Source organism: Juglans regia, chromosome 4 (assembly GCF_001411555.2).
Source record: "Juglans regia cultivar Chandler chromosome 4, Walnut 2.0, whole genome shotgun sequence".
Classification (NCBI taxonomy): Eukaryota; Viridiplantae; Streptophyta; class Magnoliopsida; order Fagales; family Juglandaceae; genus Juglans; species Juglans regia.
The window spans coordinates 450862-466568 of NC_049904.1; the positions used below are offsets into that span (position 1 = coordinate 450862).

The 15707-nt window shown below is 34.1% G+C and overlaps 2 protein-coding genes across 2 annotated transcripts; both read right to left on the reverse strand.

Annotated features, from left to right (window-relative positions):
• Nucleotides 1-436: 436 nt before the first annotated feature.
• Nucleotides 437-1943, reverse strand: LOC108989994 (protein RETICULATA-RELATED 3, chloroplastic-like). Its single transcript, XM_018963797.2, has one exon. It carries the CDS (start codon nt 1709-1711, stop codon nt 593-595), a length of 1119 nt encoding a protein of 372 aa, XP_018819342.1. The 5' UTR covers nt 1712-1943; the 3' UTR covers nt 437-592.
• Nucleotides 1944-6577: 4634 nt separating this feature from the next.
• Nucleotides 6578-8881, reverse strand: LOC108989986 (V-type proton ATPase subunit E2). The gene is made up of 6 exons (XM_018963783.2): nt 8576-8881; nt 8238-8338; nt 7712-7868; nt 7254-7456; nt 7008-7107; nt 6578-6908 (listed from the first exon to the last, which is right to left on the reverse strand). The coding sequence occupies exons 1-6, from the start codon at nt 8675-8677 to the stop codon at nt 6885-6887; spliced, it is 687 nt and encodes a 228-aa protein (XP_018819328.1). The 5' UTR covers nt 8678-8881; the 3' UTR covers nt 6578-6884.
• Nucleotides 8882-15707: the final 6826 nt, after the last annotated feature.

Genomic DNA, 15707 nt, shown 5'->3' on the forward strand with positions numbered 1-15707 from the left:
TCTCTGGACTGGCGGTTTTAGATAGTTGTCGTGTCAAACAAGCATTCTCTGAGGTGGTGGTGCTGTCTCCTTTCAGGTCCTTTAAGATTGCGTCCGGTTTTCAAATTTAATTTAATTTTAAATTAAGTCTAACGTCTAAATATTTAGTTCTTAAATTATTAAATTCATTTTAATTTAAAATTTTTTTACACGTGAGACTTATAATCTTTTTTAACCTGAAACATTTATATACTTAACAATCTTTATAGTTTATACTTTTCAACTTATTACTATTCACAACTCTCAACGTCCAAATGCAGCATAAAACTTAGGAACGCAATGCAAGGAAAGGTTACGTACCACAATTTCGAAGCAACTTCTACACGTAATTAGCAAGCCCGACACGAACGTTTTGTTCGCGCCTCTACGGCTCTACTGACAGCCATCTCCATACAAACAGCCAGAAAATAGGATCGAGATTCTTATTGCAGCTAAAATTATTATGGTGATCAAGATAGCCCTCACAGCGAAGCTTTAGTTATGAGCATATGAAAGAGGACATGAAAATTATAAAAACATGCCTAAAAAAAAAGATGACCACAATTGGAATACATCACTTGCATGTCGATGGATTGCTCTGGAAATTCTCAGACCCATCAATAAACTTTTCCTTCTCCGGAACAGACCCAACCTCTCCTCCAATTGGCTTTGCTTCCTCGACGCTCTGCGACCCCGTGAACCTGGCCAGTATCACAAATGTCATCCCTCCAAGAACATTGTTCAAGCATCTGAGAACCACCACCGAGGACTTGAATGCCAAAGGAGGCAGCCCCTTAGCCAGCAAGAACTCCACACCGTTCAAAGCTTGGTACCTGAAGTTGCTGTTAATACCCATGTGAATGGCCCAAGTAAGCGCATTCAAAAGCATCGGAGGCGGCTTGTTGGGGGTCACGAAATTGGGGTCCATCTTCTTCCTCATACTGATCAACCCATTTGATATGGCAGTCCCCACGAGCCCCGCAGCCAACCCAACAGCAGCAAAGACTGCACCTTTGTACACAAAAGTCCCAAACCGATTGAGAATGGTATAGGCACCCGATTCAAACATATGGCTCGTGGGACAATTGGCAAAGATGGAAGGGAGATTAAGGGACGAAGAAGACAGGGTGGGTGCCAAAAGATACATAAGAGTGAAGTTCAGTATGGATCCGACAACGAGTGTGGAGAAAACGAAGTCGAGCTCATTGAGTCCGAAGTTGGGTCGGGATGCCATGTCCCCGAGAACACTAGATGAGACTCCCACCAATTCCTCCATGAGAACCTTGAACGGGAATTGGGGATCGGCCGCAACCCTCGATCTCCATCCGTTTAGAAAAAGACCCAGAATTCCAATTCCAGGCCCACCGGAAGATAAAGAATCACCGAAATCGTTCCCATCTCCTTCGCTCCAGCCTCCATTACCTCCGCCACCAGCTCCGTACCCGATCCCATTGTTGCCAACGCTGCCTCCGGAAGATGGAAGTTCGGATTTCACAACAAAGTTGTTGGGTTCGGAGAGCTTTGCGCGGATCAGATTAAGAGAGTAGTATGGAGATGATGAAGAGAAGGGAAATGAACTAGAAGCCGTACCGAAGCGGTAATCGGAAACGTTGCAACGGTATTGGGAGTTCCTGGGAATAGAAGGAGCAGAGTAACCAAGGTGAAGCAGAGCGTGAGCCATGCCCACCAACATACATGTAAAAAAATCCCAGAAAGAGGGAAGAAAAAAGCCTCAATTTAAGGAAAAGTCTCAATGCAGTCGTTTTCGCGCCCTTCGCACGAAAATGAGTTGAAAGACTAATCAAATGCACGGGGATGGAATTTCCAAGCCAGGAGCCTGTGTACCGATACGAGAAGAAAGAAGACAAAGAAGAAGGGGGCGGGTAGGTAGGTACTGGTAGATTTTGGGTAGTGAGAATAATTATGAAGTGTTAAGAATGTTTCAAACTAGTTGCGAGTAATCAGTAAAGATTGACGTGGATATTATTGAAAATATTTTAAATTGTTGGAATGCATGAAATATATTGAATTATTGATTTTTAGATAGATAATTAAAAAATATGAGAGTTTTATTAATAATTGATTTTTTTAATAATAATTTTATTTATATATAATAGTGATAAATATTATAGTGATTTTATTTTTTATTTATATATAATAAGGATAAATATTATATTAATTTTATTTTTTATTTATATATAATATAAATAAATATTATAGTGAAATTATTTTTTATTTATATATAATAGTGATAAATATTATAGTGATTTTATTTTTTATTTATATAAAATTGTGATAAATATTATAGTGATTTTATTTTTTATTTATATTTAATAGTGATAAATATTATAGTGATTTTATTTTTTATTTATATATAACAGTGATAAATATTATAATAAAATTATTCTTTATTTATATATAATAGTGATAAATATTCTAGTAATTTTATTTTATTTTTATATTTAATAGGGATAAATATTATAGTGATTTTATTTTTTTTATTTATATATAATATAAAGAAATATTATAGTGAAATTATCTTTTATTTATATATAATAGTGATAAATATTATAGAATGTTTGTGAATAGTTATGAGTAGAGATTGAAGTGGGTTTGTGGGTCTCATTGAGAGTATTTTAAGTTGTTTGGCATGTGAAGTATTTTCATAAAGACGAGAATACTTGGAAAGTGTTGAGAAGACTTTGCTACCTAAACGTAGCCAGGTTTGGATACTAAATATAGCTCGATTTAACCTAATTTTAAACTGAGTCTAATATTTAAATACTCAATTCTTAAATTATTAAACTTATCTCAAATCAAAACCTTCTTTGACATGGGATTCATAATCTTTTTCAACATAAAATATTTTTGAGTACTGCTACATCTTTCTCAAGATGTAGCTCGAGAACGCACCAAAAAGGCAAAAATAATTTTTTTATTTTATTTTTTTTTATTTTTCATATATTTTTTTAATCATCATAAATATTTAAAAAACATTTAGAACATCAATAAAAAATACTTCCTTAATCATTAAGTAAAAAAAAAAAAATCTCATTCAGGACACAAATTTGGGACCCAACTTCGGGTCTCAAAGTATTTCCGAACATCTTTATATATGAGACCCACAACCATTTTCAATTTCTCATAAAAAGTATTAAACTCATCTCAACATCCAAACACACTTTAAACTCAGTTTAGATGAGTCTCACATGATTCTCTTTACTACTTAACTTATTATTATTCATAAAGAACTCAACTCAGCTGAGCTCGATTCAACATCTAAATGCAGCCTAAGTTTGTGTTTAGATAATGAGGTATTTTCAAGTATTATGTGAATGATAATGAAAAAGTAATAATAAAATATTAAATAATAATGAATAGTAGTGAAAAGCAGGTGAAAAATAATAATAAAATAATGAATAGTTGTGACGTATCCAAACTAAGGAATCGTAGAAAATTGGACTTGGCGTTTAAAGTTATTCGAGAAATTTATCTATCTTACGACCCGTTTGGATTAGAGATAAATTGAGATAGTTTTAGATGAGTTGAATAAAATATTGTTAGAATATTTCTTTTTAATATTATTATTATTTTGAGATTTGAAAAAGTTGAATTGTTTATTATATTTTGAGTGAGAATTTGAAAAAATTATAATGATAAGTTGAGATGAGTTTCTAATCCAAACCAACTAAATGTTTATCACCCTGTCATTTAAGGATATGTCTTTGTTGGCTAAATAAATAAATAAATATGGATAGTGGTGACTTCATGAAATGCCATGCCCATTATTAGAGTACTGGCATTGAATTCACCAAATGAGTTCAGTCTCTAAAATTTGATGATTTTAGTTTTAAAATCCTGACATTGGATTCACCATATGCTTAAATGTCAAGTTTTTAGCCACAATAGATTTCCCTTCTTCTTCAAACTTGAAGACTTCTTATTCATGGTTAAATGTATTATTTTATTAGAAAAATTATATCATTTCGCCCGAGATGTCGGTACTTTTTTCCTTTCTTTTCCTCAGCTTTCTTCCTTATCCCCCAAAAATCCCCACATCCCTTTTACTACCTTTCTTCCTCTCCCCCCGAAAATCCCAAAATCCCTCACTTCCTCTGCCTTTCTTCATCTCCCCTCAAAATCCCCAATCTTTTTTCACTTTCTCTCTCTTTCTTCCCGATTCCCAAAAACCCCCAATCCCTTTCTTCCTCTCAGTTTGAGATAAAACCTCCACTGAAGTTCAAGTTCTTACGAGTACGAAGTCTCTTCGATTCTCTGCTCTTCTACGAGTACAGACCTCCATCACCTCCACTCTAAACGTGATTTATCTCCATGAGTTAACTCCCTTTCCGTCTTTATATATTAATCCTATATGCATGTATGAGAAATCTTGATAAGCGATTTATATGCATGTATGATAAATTTTGATAAGAGATTTGTATGCTTATGTATGTATTTTTGCCCGTGAAGAAATTTTGCACTCCCTGTATGTATTTCAATTCTTCTGTTGTTTGAAACAAAATGTTGATTTTTCAATCCTTTTGTTTAATCATTCTGTTGTTTCTTCACGGGCATTTTCAATTAATCTCATTTTCTTAGAGTTTTGTATTTAGTCGATAGTATTACATTCAGCTTTGTTTCTTCACAGGCATTTTCTATTAATTTCATTATGGGTTTTAATTTTGGCATTTTTCTTCACGAGCCTTTTTTTTTTTTAAATGGATGATTGTATTTTGGAAATGTTAACTTTTTGTGGGTTGAATTGTGACTTGATGTTGGGTATGTTTAGATGCTTGTTATTTTGTGTGATGACAACAACTTGAGTTAGATTCATTTGAATGTGTGGTATATTTAGATGCTTGCTATTTTTGTGCGATGACAGCCTTTTGTGTGATGATAGCAGCTTGTTGTTGAGTTAGATTAATCTAAATTGCAATGCCTTTTGTTGTGGATGACTATCTAGAATAAGCCATCCTTTTGTTTCAAGTTAAAATTTCAACTGCAAACTTCCCTTTGTCTTTAATGTCATGTACTGAGCTTCCTCACAGAATGATCATTACTGTAACTTTTACTAGTAGGATACATACCAATATATATATATATATATGACTGAAAAGGAAGGAGGTAGAAACTTCCTTCCATTTTAGTCATATATATTTTTGGGGAAACTTCATGTTACGAGGGAAAAAATATTTTTGGGGATTATTCTCTTTACACTACACTACACTACACAGCCATCCAAATGTCAATATGATGGGCTGATTCTTCTCTTTATTGTTGAAAAGAATATCTCATGGAAAGAATAGGAATTGCAATCAAAGGGATGTATATTCCACCCCTAATTGTTTAGCCAACTACTACCATTGTTTGATTGTTTTAGCTAAATTCCATTGTGTTATTGACCGTCTCTGTTTTTGTTGATATTTTTTTTTCATATTCTAGATATTTATTGTCTAAATTTATTCTAGATACTGCCCAAGTTGTTATAATCTTTGAAGAAAACTATTAGTACTTAACAATTTAATCTAAATGAACTTTGGAGAAGCAACATGCAATAGGGTCTGAATTGGAAGTGGGCTGGAAGTGGAACTTCACACTTGATCTGAATGTCACTTGATGTAAACTGAATTGTGACTGGAAGGGGAACGTTTTGTGGGCTAATTGTAGATGCTTGTTATTTATTTTGTGTAATAGTAATCAGTTGAGTTAGATTAATCTGAATGTTGTGGTAGCAAGTTCTGACTGTAGATTAATCTGATTGTATATGCTTTTTAAATATTTTGTGTGATGGCAGCAAGTTCAAAGAATTACATTAATATGAATGTTCTGAAAGATTAATCCTTCTTTTTATTTTGTGTGATGATAGTAGATTCCAAATTGAGTTAGATGAATCTGAGTTGATTCTTGAGCTTGATTTTAAAAGATCTTGTTGGTGTCTTCTACTATAGATGTCTATCTAACCCAATTGGGTTGTAGATGCTCAATATTTCAATATGAGGATTGATTAGCAGATGTTGTGTGGTTTAATTCCAAATTATGATTTAATTAATGTTTTTTTTAAACTGAAAATTTCAATGCCGTGCAGTTTAATAGAACTTCAATATTAGATAAAACTCCACAATTAACCTTAAATAATAAAAGCAATAATTTGTTGACAAAATGTGTTTGTTAGATAATTAGGTTGAGGAAAAAAAATTAATTTGAAAACAATATCAAATTAAATTATTACTTAACATATGATTGGTGTAATTGCAAGACATGAAAGAAAAAATTAAAAATATTATTATTAAAAAAATAATATTATATTATTATTTTGATGAATTCAATGACTAATTTTATGTGGAATTATGGATAGAAAGATTTTATATTTATAAAAAATATATATTTTTTATCAAATTTTAAAAATGAATTTGATAAATCTAATGCTAGAATACAACCCACTCCCATGAAGTAATCAGGCCACTCCCATGAGCTTGGTTGGTCGGTCACCAAGTCTTTTTTAAAAAAAAAAAAAAAAAAAAAAGAAAATTATATCTCGTACGGTTCGAGAAGACATTCATTTAACCAAACGTAGAACAAATTCTACTTTTCTTTCTAGAATGCTTGCTTTGTAAGTATATGTAGTTATTTAGTTTTTGTGTCACTATAGCTACATGATTTATTTGATCTTCTTACAGTAAATTCTAATAAGAATAAGCTGATTCATTAACTATATATTATTTTTACCATAAATTAATTCAACTGTCTAACAGTAACAGACTTATTCCCCTAAGAGGAGAGAGACCATTAATTTCAACATGCAGCCAACTGCAAACTCCATGAAAACTAAATGATTCCATAGGAAGCAGATTACATCATCTCCGCATTTATCCTACAAGGCGCTTTCGGATCTGCAGTCCCAATTATCATTATGTAAGTTTCACTTCCCCACCAAAATTCACACAACATTTCCTTGCACATTTTACTATCTAAAATACATACATACATACCTCAGGCAATTTCTGTCGGAAAACGACGTCCAACCTTGCATCAAGGGTGTTCTCACAGACTATCTTCCCATCTTGTGAAGCCAAGACAACCCCACCCGAGCTTTTCAGCAATTAACCAAAAAAAGGGTCAGCAGTTATATCCCTAAATGACTTGACTTTCAGGGCTTTATAGTCTCTAGCGATATCAAGAAGATTGTCATAATTAAAAAGCCATAGATGTTTTGCAGATAAAGTCTAAAATATTACCAAAAGGGTTCATGGGAATCCATTGCACTCGGTGTTGGTGGTGGTGGGAGGTACACTTGATTGTCGACGGTAACTTTTGGGGCTTTAACTTTCGCCTTGTCGGCATACTCTTGTTTTGCTTCCTCCAAAACAGACTCAACAAGTTTGCGGTCAACCTCTCTGCACCGCAACAATACTGCTGGCTCCTTCAGCCGTAGTAAGCTCTAGAAATCATACAAACAAAGACATTCCGATTATAATACAAAATGTCAAAGATGATCAATGATCATCGCCTAATTATTAATGCATAGGCTGGCTAGTAGTTGGCATATATGAACAAAACTTCAAATTTTGGACATATTTGGTTATCTGTTCATGATGCAAAAACAATGAACCAGTAAGTAGGTTTAATTGATACCAGCACAATGACATAATCAACTGCTTTTGCAAGAAATTCCAAATACATGTATGTTGATTACCTGAGCAATCAAAGCTTTGAGAAGGTTTTTGTATGTCTTCTTGTCCTCAGAAACACGTAGAAGTTCCTTGCTGGCAGATTCTTTCATAGAATTCACCACATCATCTTGTGCTTGAAGAACTTTTATACGAGATGCATTTAACTGCATTGAGTATTCACTGCACAACAATTTTTTTTTCCCCACGAATATCAAAGGGGAAGACATAGGAAAATATAAGGAACAAATTCATCCAAGACATAGGAAAGATAGATCAGAAATATATATATATATATATATATATATAGAACACAGTCAAGCAAGAGAAGATGAAAGTAAGAAAGACCAGCACTTGAGCATCAGGAAAATAAGTAGAAATAACAAATTGTCTACAATAAAATGTGGAATATATGGTGTAATAAGCTTTCAACCAGATTTTTGTCCAATGCCAAGAAATAAATATAAATAAGTTAATTAATTAGATGCTAAGACAAGATTACGTTTCAGGTAACTAATGAAAATGAAACAGAGGAGATGCATGAAAACTGACATTTTCTTACGAATCTCCACCTGCTTCGACTTCCGCTCATACTCCTGTCGAATCTTTTTCTTTTCAGCCTCCATTAATTGTAATTTCTCAATGTTGAACTCCTAAAAAGAAAAGGGGCACGGGATCGAAAGAGCTGGACCGTTTAATAGTAGTTGATCGAAAGTGTGTATATATAAAGGTAGCTTAGCTTTGAAACGCACACATTCTATGATCATAAACTGTGGTCAAAACGAAGGCTGTAATCATGAGTTGGTGTAATGTGAATCAACCGAATGATAGAACATTATTTAATTAGTTTGAGATCAGTAAACAAAAGAGAGTGAAAAAGTGGAGGTAACCTCCTCGGCAGAGAGAGAGATCTCGTTGGCTTTCTCCTCCGCCTCCTGACGGATGAACCTCACCATCTGCTGAATCTGCCTCGACACATCACTGTCCTCCATCCTTTCTTCTTCTCCAATTCTCTCTGCTTCAAACCAAACTCTATTATTCTATCAATGGCTACGTCTAATCTCATCCAAGGCTTCAAATCGAAGTCAATATTAATTGAATGCATGCAGCCAAAGGAAGCAGCATATCAATACCACTCCACCACCACCCGTGCTATTTCTTTCATTCTCCATACAGATTAGTTGATTGGGTTTGAAGACGACAAAAGGGGATGACATGTCGTCCTATCACTCCCCATTAGTCACGAAATTTCCTCCTGATTTTTCACCTTTGGACTTTTTCCCGTTGAATAATTCCTATCATTCCTTACTTCCCTCGTACGTACGTATCTATAAAACATCAGTATTCCTTCTATGAGAGAGAGAGAGAGAGGGGGAGAGAAAAAAAAAAGATTTGTACAAATTTTAAATAGATAAATTTTATATAAACTCTTATTAAAAAAAGAGAAATTTTATTTACAGTTTTCAAGTGGGGACTGCATATGCAAGTACATTATTAAATGAGAGAAAATATCATTTTAGGTAGGATAGATATCATTCAAAAAAATTATAAAAAAAATATTTTTTATTAATAGAATTCATTTTTTTACAAAAAAATTATAAAAAATTTATCTATTTAAAACTTGTATCATCGTTTAAAAAAAAAAAAATCAACGAGTGATAAATCACGTTCTGAAAATTTGGGACTCGAGCGGTAGATTATGAACAAACTAATCCGGTACTAAATATCAACATGTGACACACTATTGTTTTGGGCAATAAATTAAATAAGAAATAATATTTACAATTGTGGAGTGTGTAAATATTGTGTAATCATTTAAAAAAAATAGTAAATAAGTGATTTGCATAAAAAAAAATAATTTTTTAATAATAAATCTCAATCTTTTTTAAAATAATTGTACGGTACTTACACATTTTACGATTTTATGTAGTATTACTCTAAATAAATATAGCTTTTCTGCTTAAATAAGAAGTGGCAATAGCTCCAACGTTAGATCTTTTAATTGACGTGACTGCTGCAACACCTTTAAATGTAATAGTCAACTATACATGAGTCAGTTGAGTTATGGGAACGAGTTAGTAATTGTAGCTTACTGTATAAATATGTATGGGTCATTACTGTTATCTTGTTATTTCCTTTTGTTGGGTTATGGCCGAAGGTTGTATAATTAGGAGGTAGTTGAGTCCGTTACGTGGCTGCTGTGAGCCTTGACATATAAGAATGGAGGACAAAATATTTTGTAGATATTGCACAAATCTAATGCTATTATCTTTTTCCCTATCTTTCTTCTTCTTCTCTTAAGGTTCTCACCTTTGAAGTGAGATTGTTACAAATTGATATCTAGAGCCTTGTTCCTTGGTCACATTCTCTCTTCAAATGATCGACGAGACATGTGTTTCTCACTTTCCGGAGGGCCTTACCTCATTGAAGAAGTCCACAAACTCTCAATTCAAGTCCATGGAGATCGAGATCCTTGCTTTGAAATGTCAATATGATGTAGTTGTCCAACAACTGGTAGCCCTCGCCTTGGAGCTCCAGAAACAAAATCGATATCTGTAGTCTCTTGGTGAATCATCTTTTAATCATGCAGAGCGTATTAACCTCGCCACTAAGCCTATGGGACCTTTCTGACAGGTCAATATGTCTTGATTTTCCAATTTTTCAAATGGATGATCCAACGGGTTGGCTATACAAAGCCAATCACTTCTTTACTTTTTATAATATATTGGGCTAGCAGAGGCTTCGATTAGTCTCTTTTCATATGGAGGGTTAAGCCCTTGTGCAGTTTTTAGACTTGGAAGAATTTGGCTCCTTGATAGATTGAGATGCCTTTTCAAAGGCCTTATTGAGTTGTTTTGGCCCAGGTTCATATGATAACCTGATGGAAGCCATCAGCAGGTTACGACAGAGAGTAATGCTAGATACAATCGTGGAGTGCGCAAGTGCTGCGCAATCATTTTGAAAAAGAGTGGAATCCACTATTAAAAATTACTTTTTTTTTTCATGTGCGTCTCGTATTTACTTACTTTTTTCAAAGAGATTGTGTGGAGTTTGCACACTCTACGACAAAAAATATCATTTCTCTACGCCAAATGGGTTTCGCAGAAGATTATAAATAGCAATATAACAGTAATGAGCTGGTACACATTTCTACAGTAAGCTACAATTACTAACTTGTTCCCATTACTCAGTCGATTTATGTGTAGTTGACTATCACATCTAAAGGTGTTGCAGCAACCACATCAATTGGAGATCTAACACTGGAGTTGTTGCCACTTTTTATTCTTATTTTAGCAGAAAGACTATATTTATCTAATTTTCCAAAATGATCGTGTGTCACCACGTCCCTTTTTTTAAAACACCTTGTCCACAAGGTGGGGGATAAGATGCCTTTAACCAGTCATAGGATTCCCAAGTTGCATCACCAACAACCTAGCCATGCCAACGGACCAACAATTCAATTGATGCTTGATTTCTTATCTTCTTAAGTCTTCAAGCTAATATCTCTTCGAGTTCAAGTTTGAGAATTCCTTCAAAATCAGTGGGAGGTAAAGTGGGTATGGCAGAAACCTACTGCCCTAATTTTCTTTTAAGCTACGGGATATGGAAGACAAGATAAATTTGAGAGGAGGCCGGAAGTTTCAATCGATACATTACTGCTCCAATCTTTTTAGTGATCTGAAATGATCCTAAAAAACTTGGGGAGAGCTTGAGATCCCTCCTATCAGCAACTGTAAGTTTTTGGTAGGTTTGGAGGCGTAGGTACACTCAATCCCCTTTTTCAAAACTCTACTATTTCCTTCTCAAGTTAGCATATTTTTTCATCATTTTCTATGCCCTTTGCAGTTGTGTTACGACAGTTGTTTAATTTGATCTCATGACTTCAACTATTCATAATTTTATAATTATTTTTCACCTACTTTTCACTACTATTCACTACTATTGAATATTTTATGATTATTTTTCATTACATTTTCACTATTATTCATAGAATATATGAGATCACCTCACTACCCAGACACAACCTACATCTACCACTTCTACCATAAACGTCCAAGGAGTGTAGGTGAGTAATCTAGGTGGTTGGCATCCATAGAGGGCTTGTGTCATCTTTGTAAATGTATGAATGTTGGTGTTATACCACCATTTAGCCAATGATACTTATTTGACCAAATCCTTTAGTCTATCTCCAGCAATGCGTCGAAGATAATTTTATATGCATTTTTCACTGCCTTAGATTGTCCATCAGTCTGTTGATGATAGGCAGTGTTGAAGGCAAGTTGAACTCCTTGTGCTTTAAACAACTCTAGCCAAAATGTACAAGTAAAGGTATCCTCGGTCTAAAATAATGGAGGTTGTCATGCCATGTAGTTTGGGTATGTGTTTGAGGAAGAGGTGGGAAGTTTTGGCGGAATATGGATGAGATAAAGGGGTGAGATTTCTGTATTTGGTGAATCTGTCAACTACCACACAAATTGTTGAATCCATTCGATGAGGCAAGAAGTCTATGAAGTCCATGGTAATGTTGGTCTGAGGTTGATATTTATGGGAAGAGGTTGTAAGAAACCACTAGGTTTAGTTTGATCTTCCTTGACCTTTTGGCAAACATCACAATCGCTTTATGAATTGCTTCACCCCCAGCTTTCAGACTCGGCCAATAGAAGTCCCTCTTCACTTTCTGTATTGTTTTCTCAAAACCCGAATGATCCCCTAGTGGATTACTGTTTAAGAGGTTCAAGAGTTTCTATTTGAAAGGTTCATTCTCTGGGATGTATAATCGCTTCTTGTAGAAAATAAGTCATTCCTTCTTAGTAAAGTTGTGCATTGTTTTCCCTAGCTCCAACCTATGCAATTGTTTCTGGACCTCCGTATCTGCAACATAATTTCTTCTAAGTTCTTCTATCTAGTCCATGGAAGGTAAGGATGTTACGGACAAAATCACTTCCTCCTATTATGTCCTTCTTGACAAGGCATTTGTTACTCTATTGTCACTTCCTTTCTTGTATTCGATTGCAAAGTCATAACCCATAAGTTTTGTAAGCCATTTTTGTTGCATATGTGTTCCAGTCTTTTAATTTTTTAGATGTTTAAGGCTTTGATGATCTATTATAATTACAAAAGCTCTTCCTAGTAAGTATGGTATCCACCTTTGGATTGGAGAAGCTCTTCCTATTCTAATTACAAAAGCTCTTTCTCATAAGTTGACATTTTCAAAATTCTCCCTTTCAATGCTTGGCTAAAAAAGCTAAGGGTCTCCCTTGTTGCATCTGTACAACTCCCACTGCATCTCCAAATGCATCACATTCTATGACAAAAGGTTGACTAAAGTGAGGAAGTGCCAACAGCGGGGGTTGGGTTACTACGTCTTTAAGTTTATAGAAGGTTGCTTCTGCTTTTTCCCCCCACTAAAATATGTTTTTTCTTATAAGATTGGTTAGAGGGGCAACAATAGCTCTATATCCTTTAATGAACTTATGATAATATCTTGTCAAGCCCATCAATCCACCAAAAGACTTAACAGTAGATTGTGTAGGCCAATCCACCATGACCTTCAATTTTTCAGGATTTGCCTGCACCGCTTCAGCTGAGATTAGATGTACCAAACAAGCTATCTCTCGGCAAGCAAACCTACACTTAGACAACTAGGCATAGAGTTAGAGAGTTCTAAGAGTGTAAAGAGTTAGTTGCAGGTGCTTTAAGTAACCACCTTCGGTCCTGCTATAAATCAAAATATTGTTAAAAAACTACTAGAATGAGATTTCTTAAATATGGTTTAAAAATTTCATTTATCAAGTTTTGGAATATTGAGGAGGCATTAATTAGCCCAAATGACATAATTAAGAATCTGTAATGCTGCTCATGTATTCTAAAGGTTGTTTTTGGCACGTCACTAAGCTTTACTCTAATTTGGTGATATCTAGATCTCAAGTCCAGTTTTGAAAATAACTGGGATCCACACAACAGTCTGGAAGTTCTTCCACCACTGGAATATGATACTTATCCTTAAAAGTTACACTATTAAGTGCCCTATAATCTACACGCAATCTCTATGATCAATTTGCTTTTCAAACTAGCAATGCATGTGAGGAGTATGGGTTTTGGCTGGGTTGTCTCACATCAAAAGTAAGCAACTCACTTACTACTCTCTCAATTTCATTGTTCTAAAAGTAAGGATCTTAGTAGGGATGAATTGAAACAAGTTGGGTTCTTGGCAGCAATGTGATGGTTTGGTCTTGGACCTATGGGGTGGTAACCCCTTTGATTCTGTAAACACATCAACAAACTGTTCTATCATGGCTTGACACTTTGTATCAACTACTTCCATTTGCCTTTGGTCAACTTGCTCAATTAAGTACGGGATCTAGGGCTACAAATAAACAAAGTAGCATGTGAGCTCGACTCGTGTATACTCTGTTCATTTAATGAATGAAATGTTCGTAAATACTAATATAAGTTCAAATATTAAACAAGCACAACTTGTTTAAACTCGGCTCAAGTCGGTTTAAGCTCGTGAACAAAGCTCGTATAAGATTGATTTGACTCGTTTGAGCTTGTAATGTGTTATATATGTATGTGTTATATTTATTACATGTTAGTGATATTTTATATATTTAATTAATTAAGTAATATTAAGTACAAGTTCCAACTGTACAAGCCTTTTGTAAAAATTCACCAAGAAAAAGTGAGTTTTTCAAACTTCTTCGTGGTGGGGTTTACTTTTTTATAAAGGGCCTATGTGAGCTTATGCATTTTGGGCTTGTATTTATCATTTCTCTAATTATATATTATTAATTTATTTATAGTTTACCTGATTTTATATATTTATTATGCTCCCAAAGTATGTATAGGATAATTTGTATAATAATATATCATACAACTAGAACTTTTAATTTATTATATTATCTATATATATTAAATAGTTTAGGTTATTATATTTATCTTATGCATTATTATTTTTAATTATAATTAGAAGTTAATTTATTTAAATTTATACCATAAGAATGTTTTTATCAAAAGTATTTGGTTGAATAAATTAAATGGTTACAGTTTTTTGTTAATTTTTTTATTAATAAAAAAATTCAAAATTAAAAAAAAAATTTGAATTCGAGCTCAAGATACTCGAACTCAAGTCGTTTTTTTATTTTTAATTGAGCTCAAGTCGAATTTGAACAACATTAATTGTTAACGAGGTTCGAACAGGAATATTCGAATTTTATTCAAATGAGTAAACATGCTAATCGAGTTCGAGTAGCCTTGTTTGAATTTGACTTGACTCAATTCGTTTGCAGCCCTAGCTAGATCACTCCCTTTTGTTCCAGCTGCTACATTGGTTTTGGGATCCTTCTTCCACCATCGTAGAAGGAGTTAAGCCCTTTAATTTAACTTGCAAACCATTATGATTAAAATCCATAAATAAATCATCAAAATTCCAAAGAATAACTCCTAGAGTATGTAACCAATGTATAGAAAAAATCATGTCATAACCAGCTAAGACAAAAGCGTAGGCTTCTGTGATGAATGAAGTGTTTCATATTACAACCTTCACATTTAGGCACCTTCCTTCACTCAAAATTTGCTCCCCATTAGCCACCCGAACCCTGAACTGTTATGAAGTTATTAAGGGTAATGTCTCCTTGTGAGAATAGCAGGGTCTATGAAGTTGTGTGTAATTCCGATATCTTCCAGGATGATCACCCCTTACTTACCGATACGACCCCTAGCCTTTTATTTTTGGGGTTTATAGTCCCTATAAGGGCATGAAGGGAGATTACAGGTTTATCTTCTAAGTTAACAACTTCCAATTCTTCTTGCAATATTTCCCCTTCCATCATGGGATTAGTCGCTTGTTCATCATCAACTTCCTTCACCTTGATATCCTCTATGAGATAAAGTTTGAGTTTTGGCAACTATAACCAGTATTTCATTTGGAATCACAATAATAGTAGAGACCCTTATCCCTCTGATCTTTCTTTTATCTTTGATTAATACGTTGGACAGGGAATGTAGCCTTTGGGGATCCTT

What these genes read in the sequence shown, in the direction of transcription:
- LOC108989994 (XM_018963797.2), bottom strand. Translation starts at nt 1,711, where the DNA reads ATGTTGGTGGGCATGGCTCACGCTCTGCTTCACCTTGGTTACTCTGCT.
- LOC108989986 (XM_018963783.2), bottom strand. Translation starts at nt 8,677, where the DNA reads ATGGAGGACAGTGATGTGTCGAGGCAGATTCAGCAGATGGTGAGGTTC. An exon ending in TCTCTCTCTCTGCCGAGGAG is followed by an intron (nt 8,339 to 8,575) that starts GTTACCTCCACT and finishes TTTTCTTTTTAG; the next exon opens with GAGTTCAACATTGAGAAATT. An exon ending in TCAAAGCTTTGATTGCTCAG is followed by an intron (nt 7,457 to 7,711) that starts GTAATCAACATA and finishes TATGATTTCTAG; the next exon opens with AGCTTACTACGGCTGAAGGA.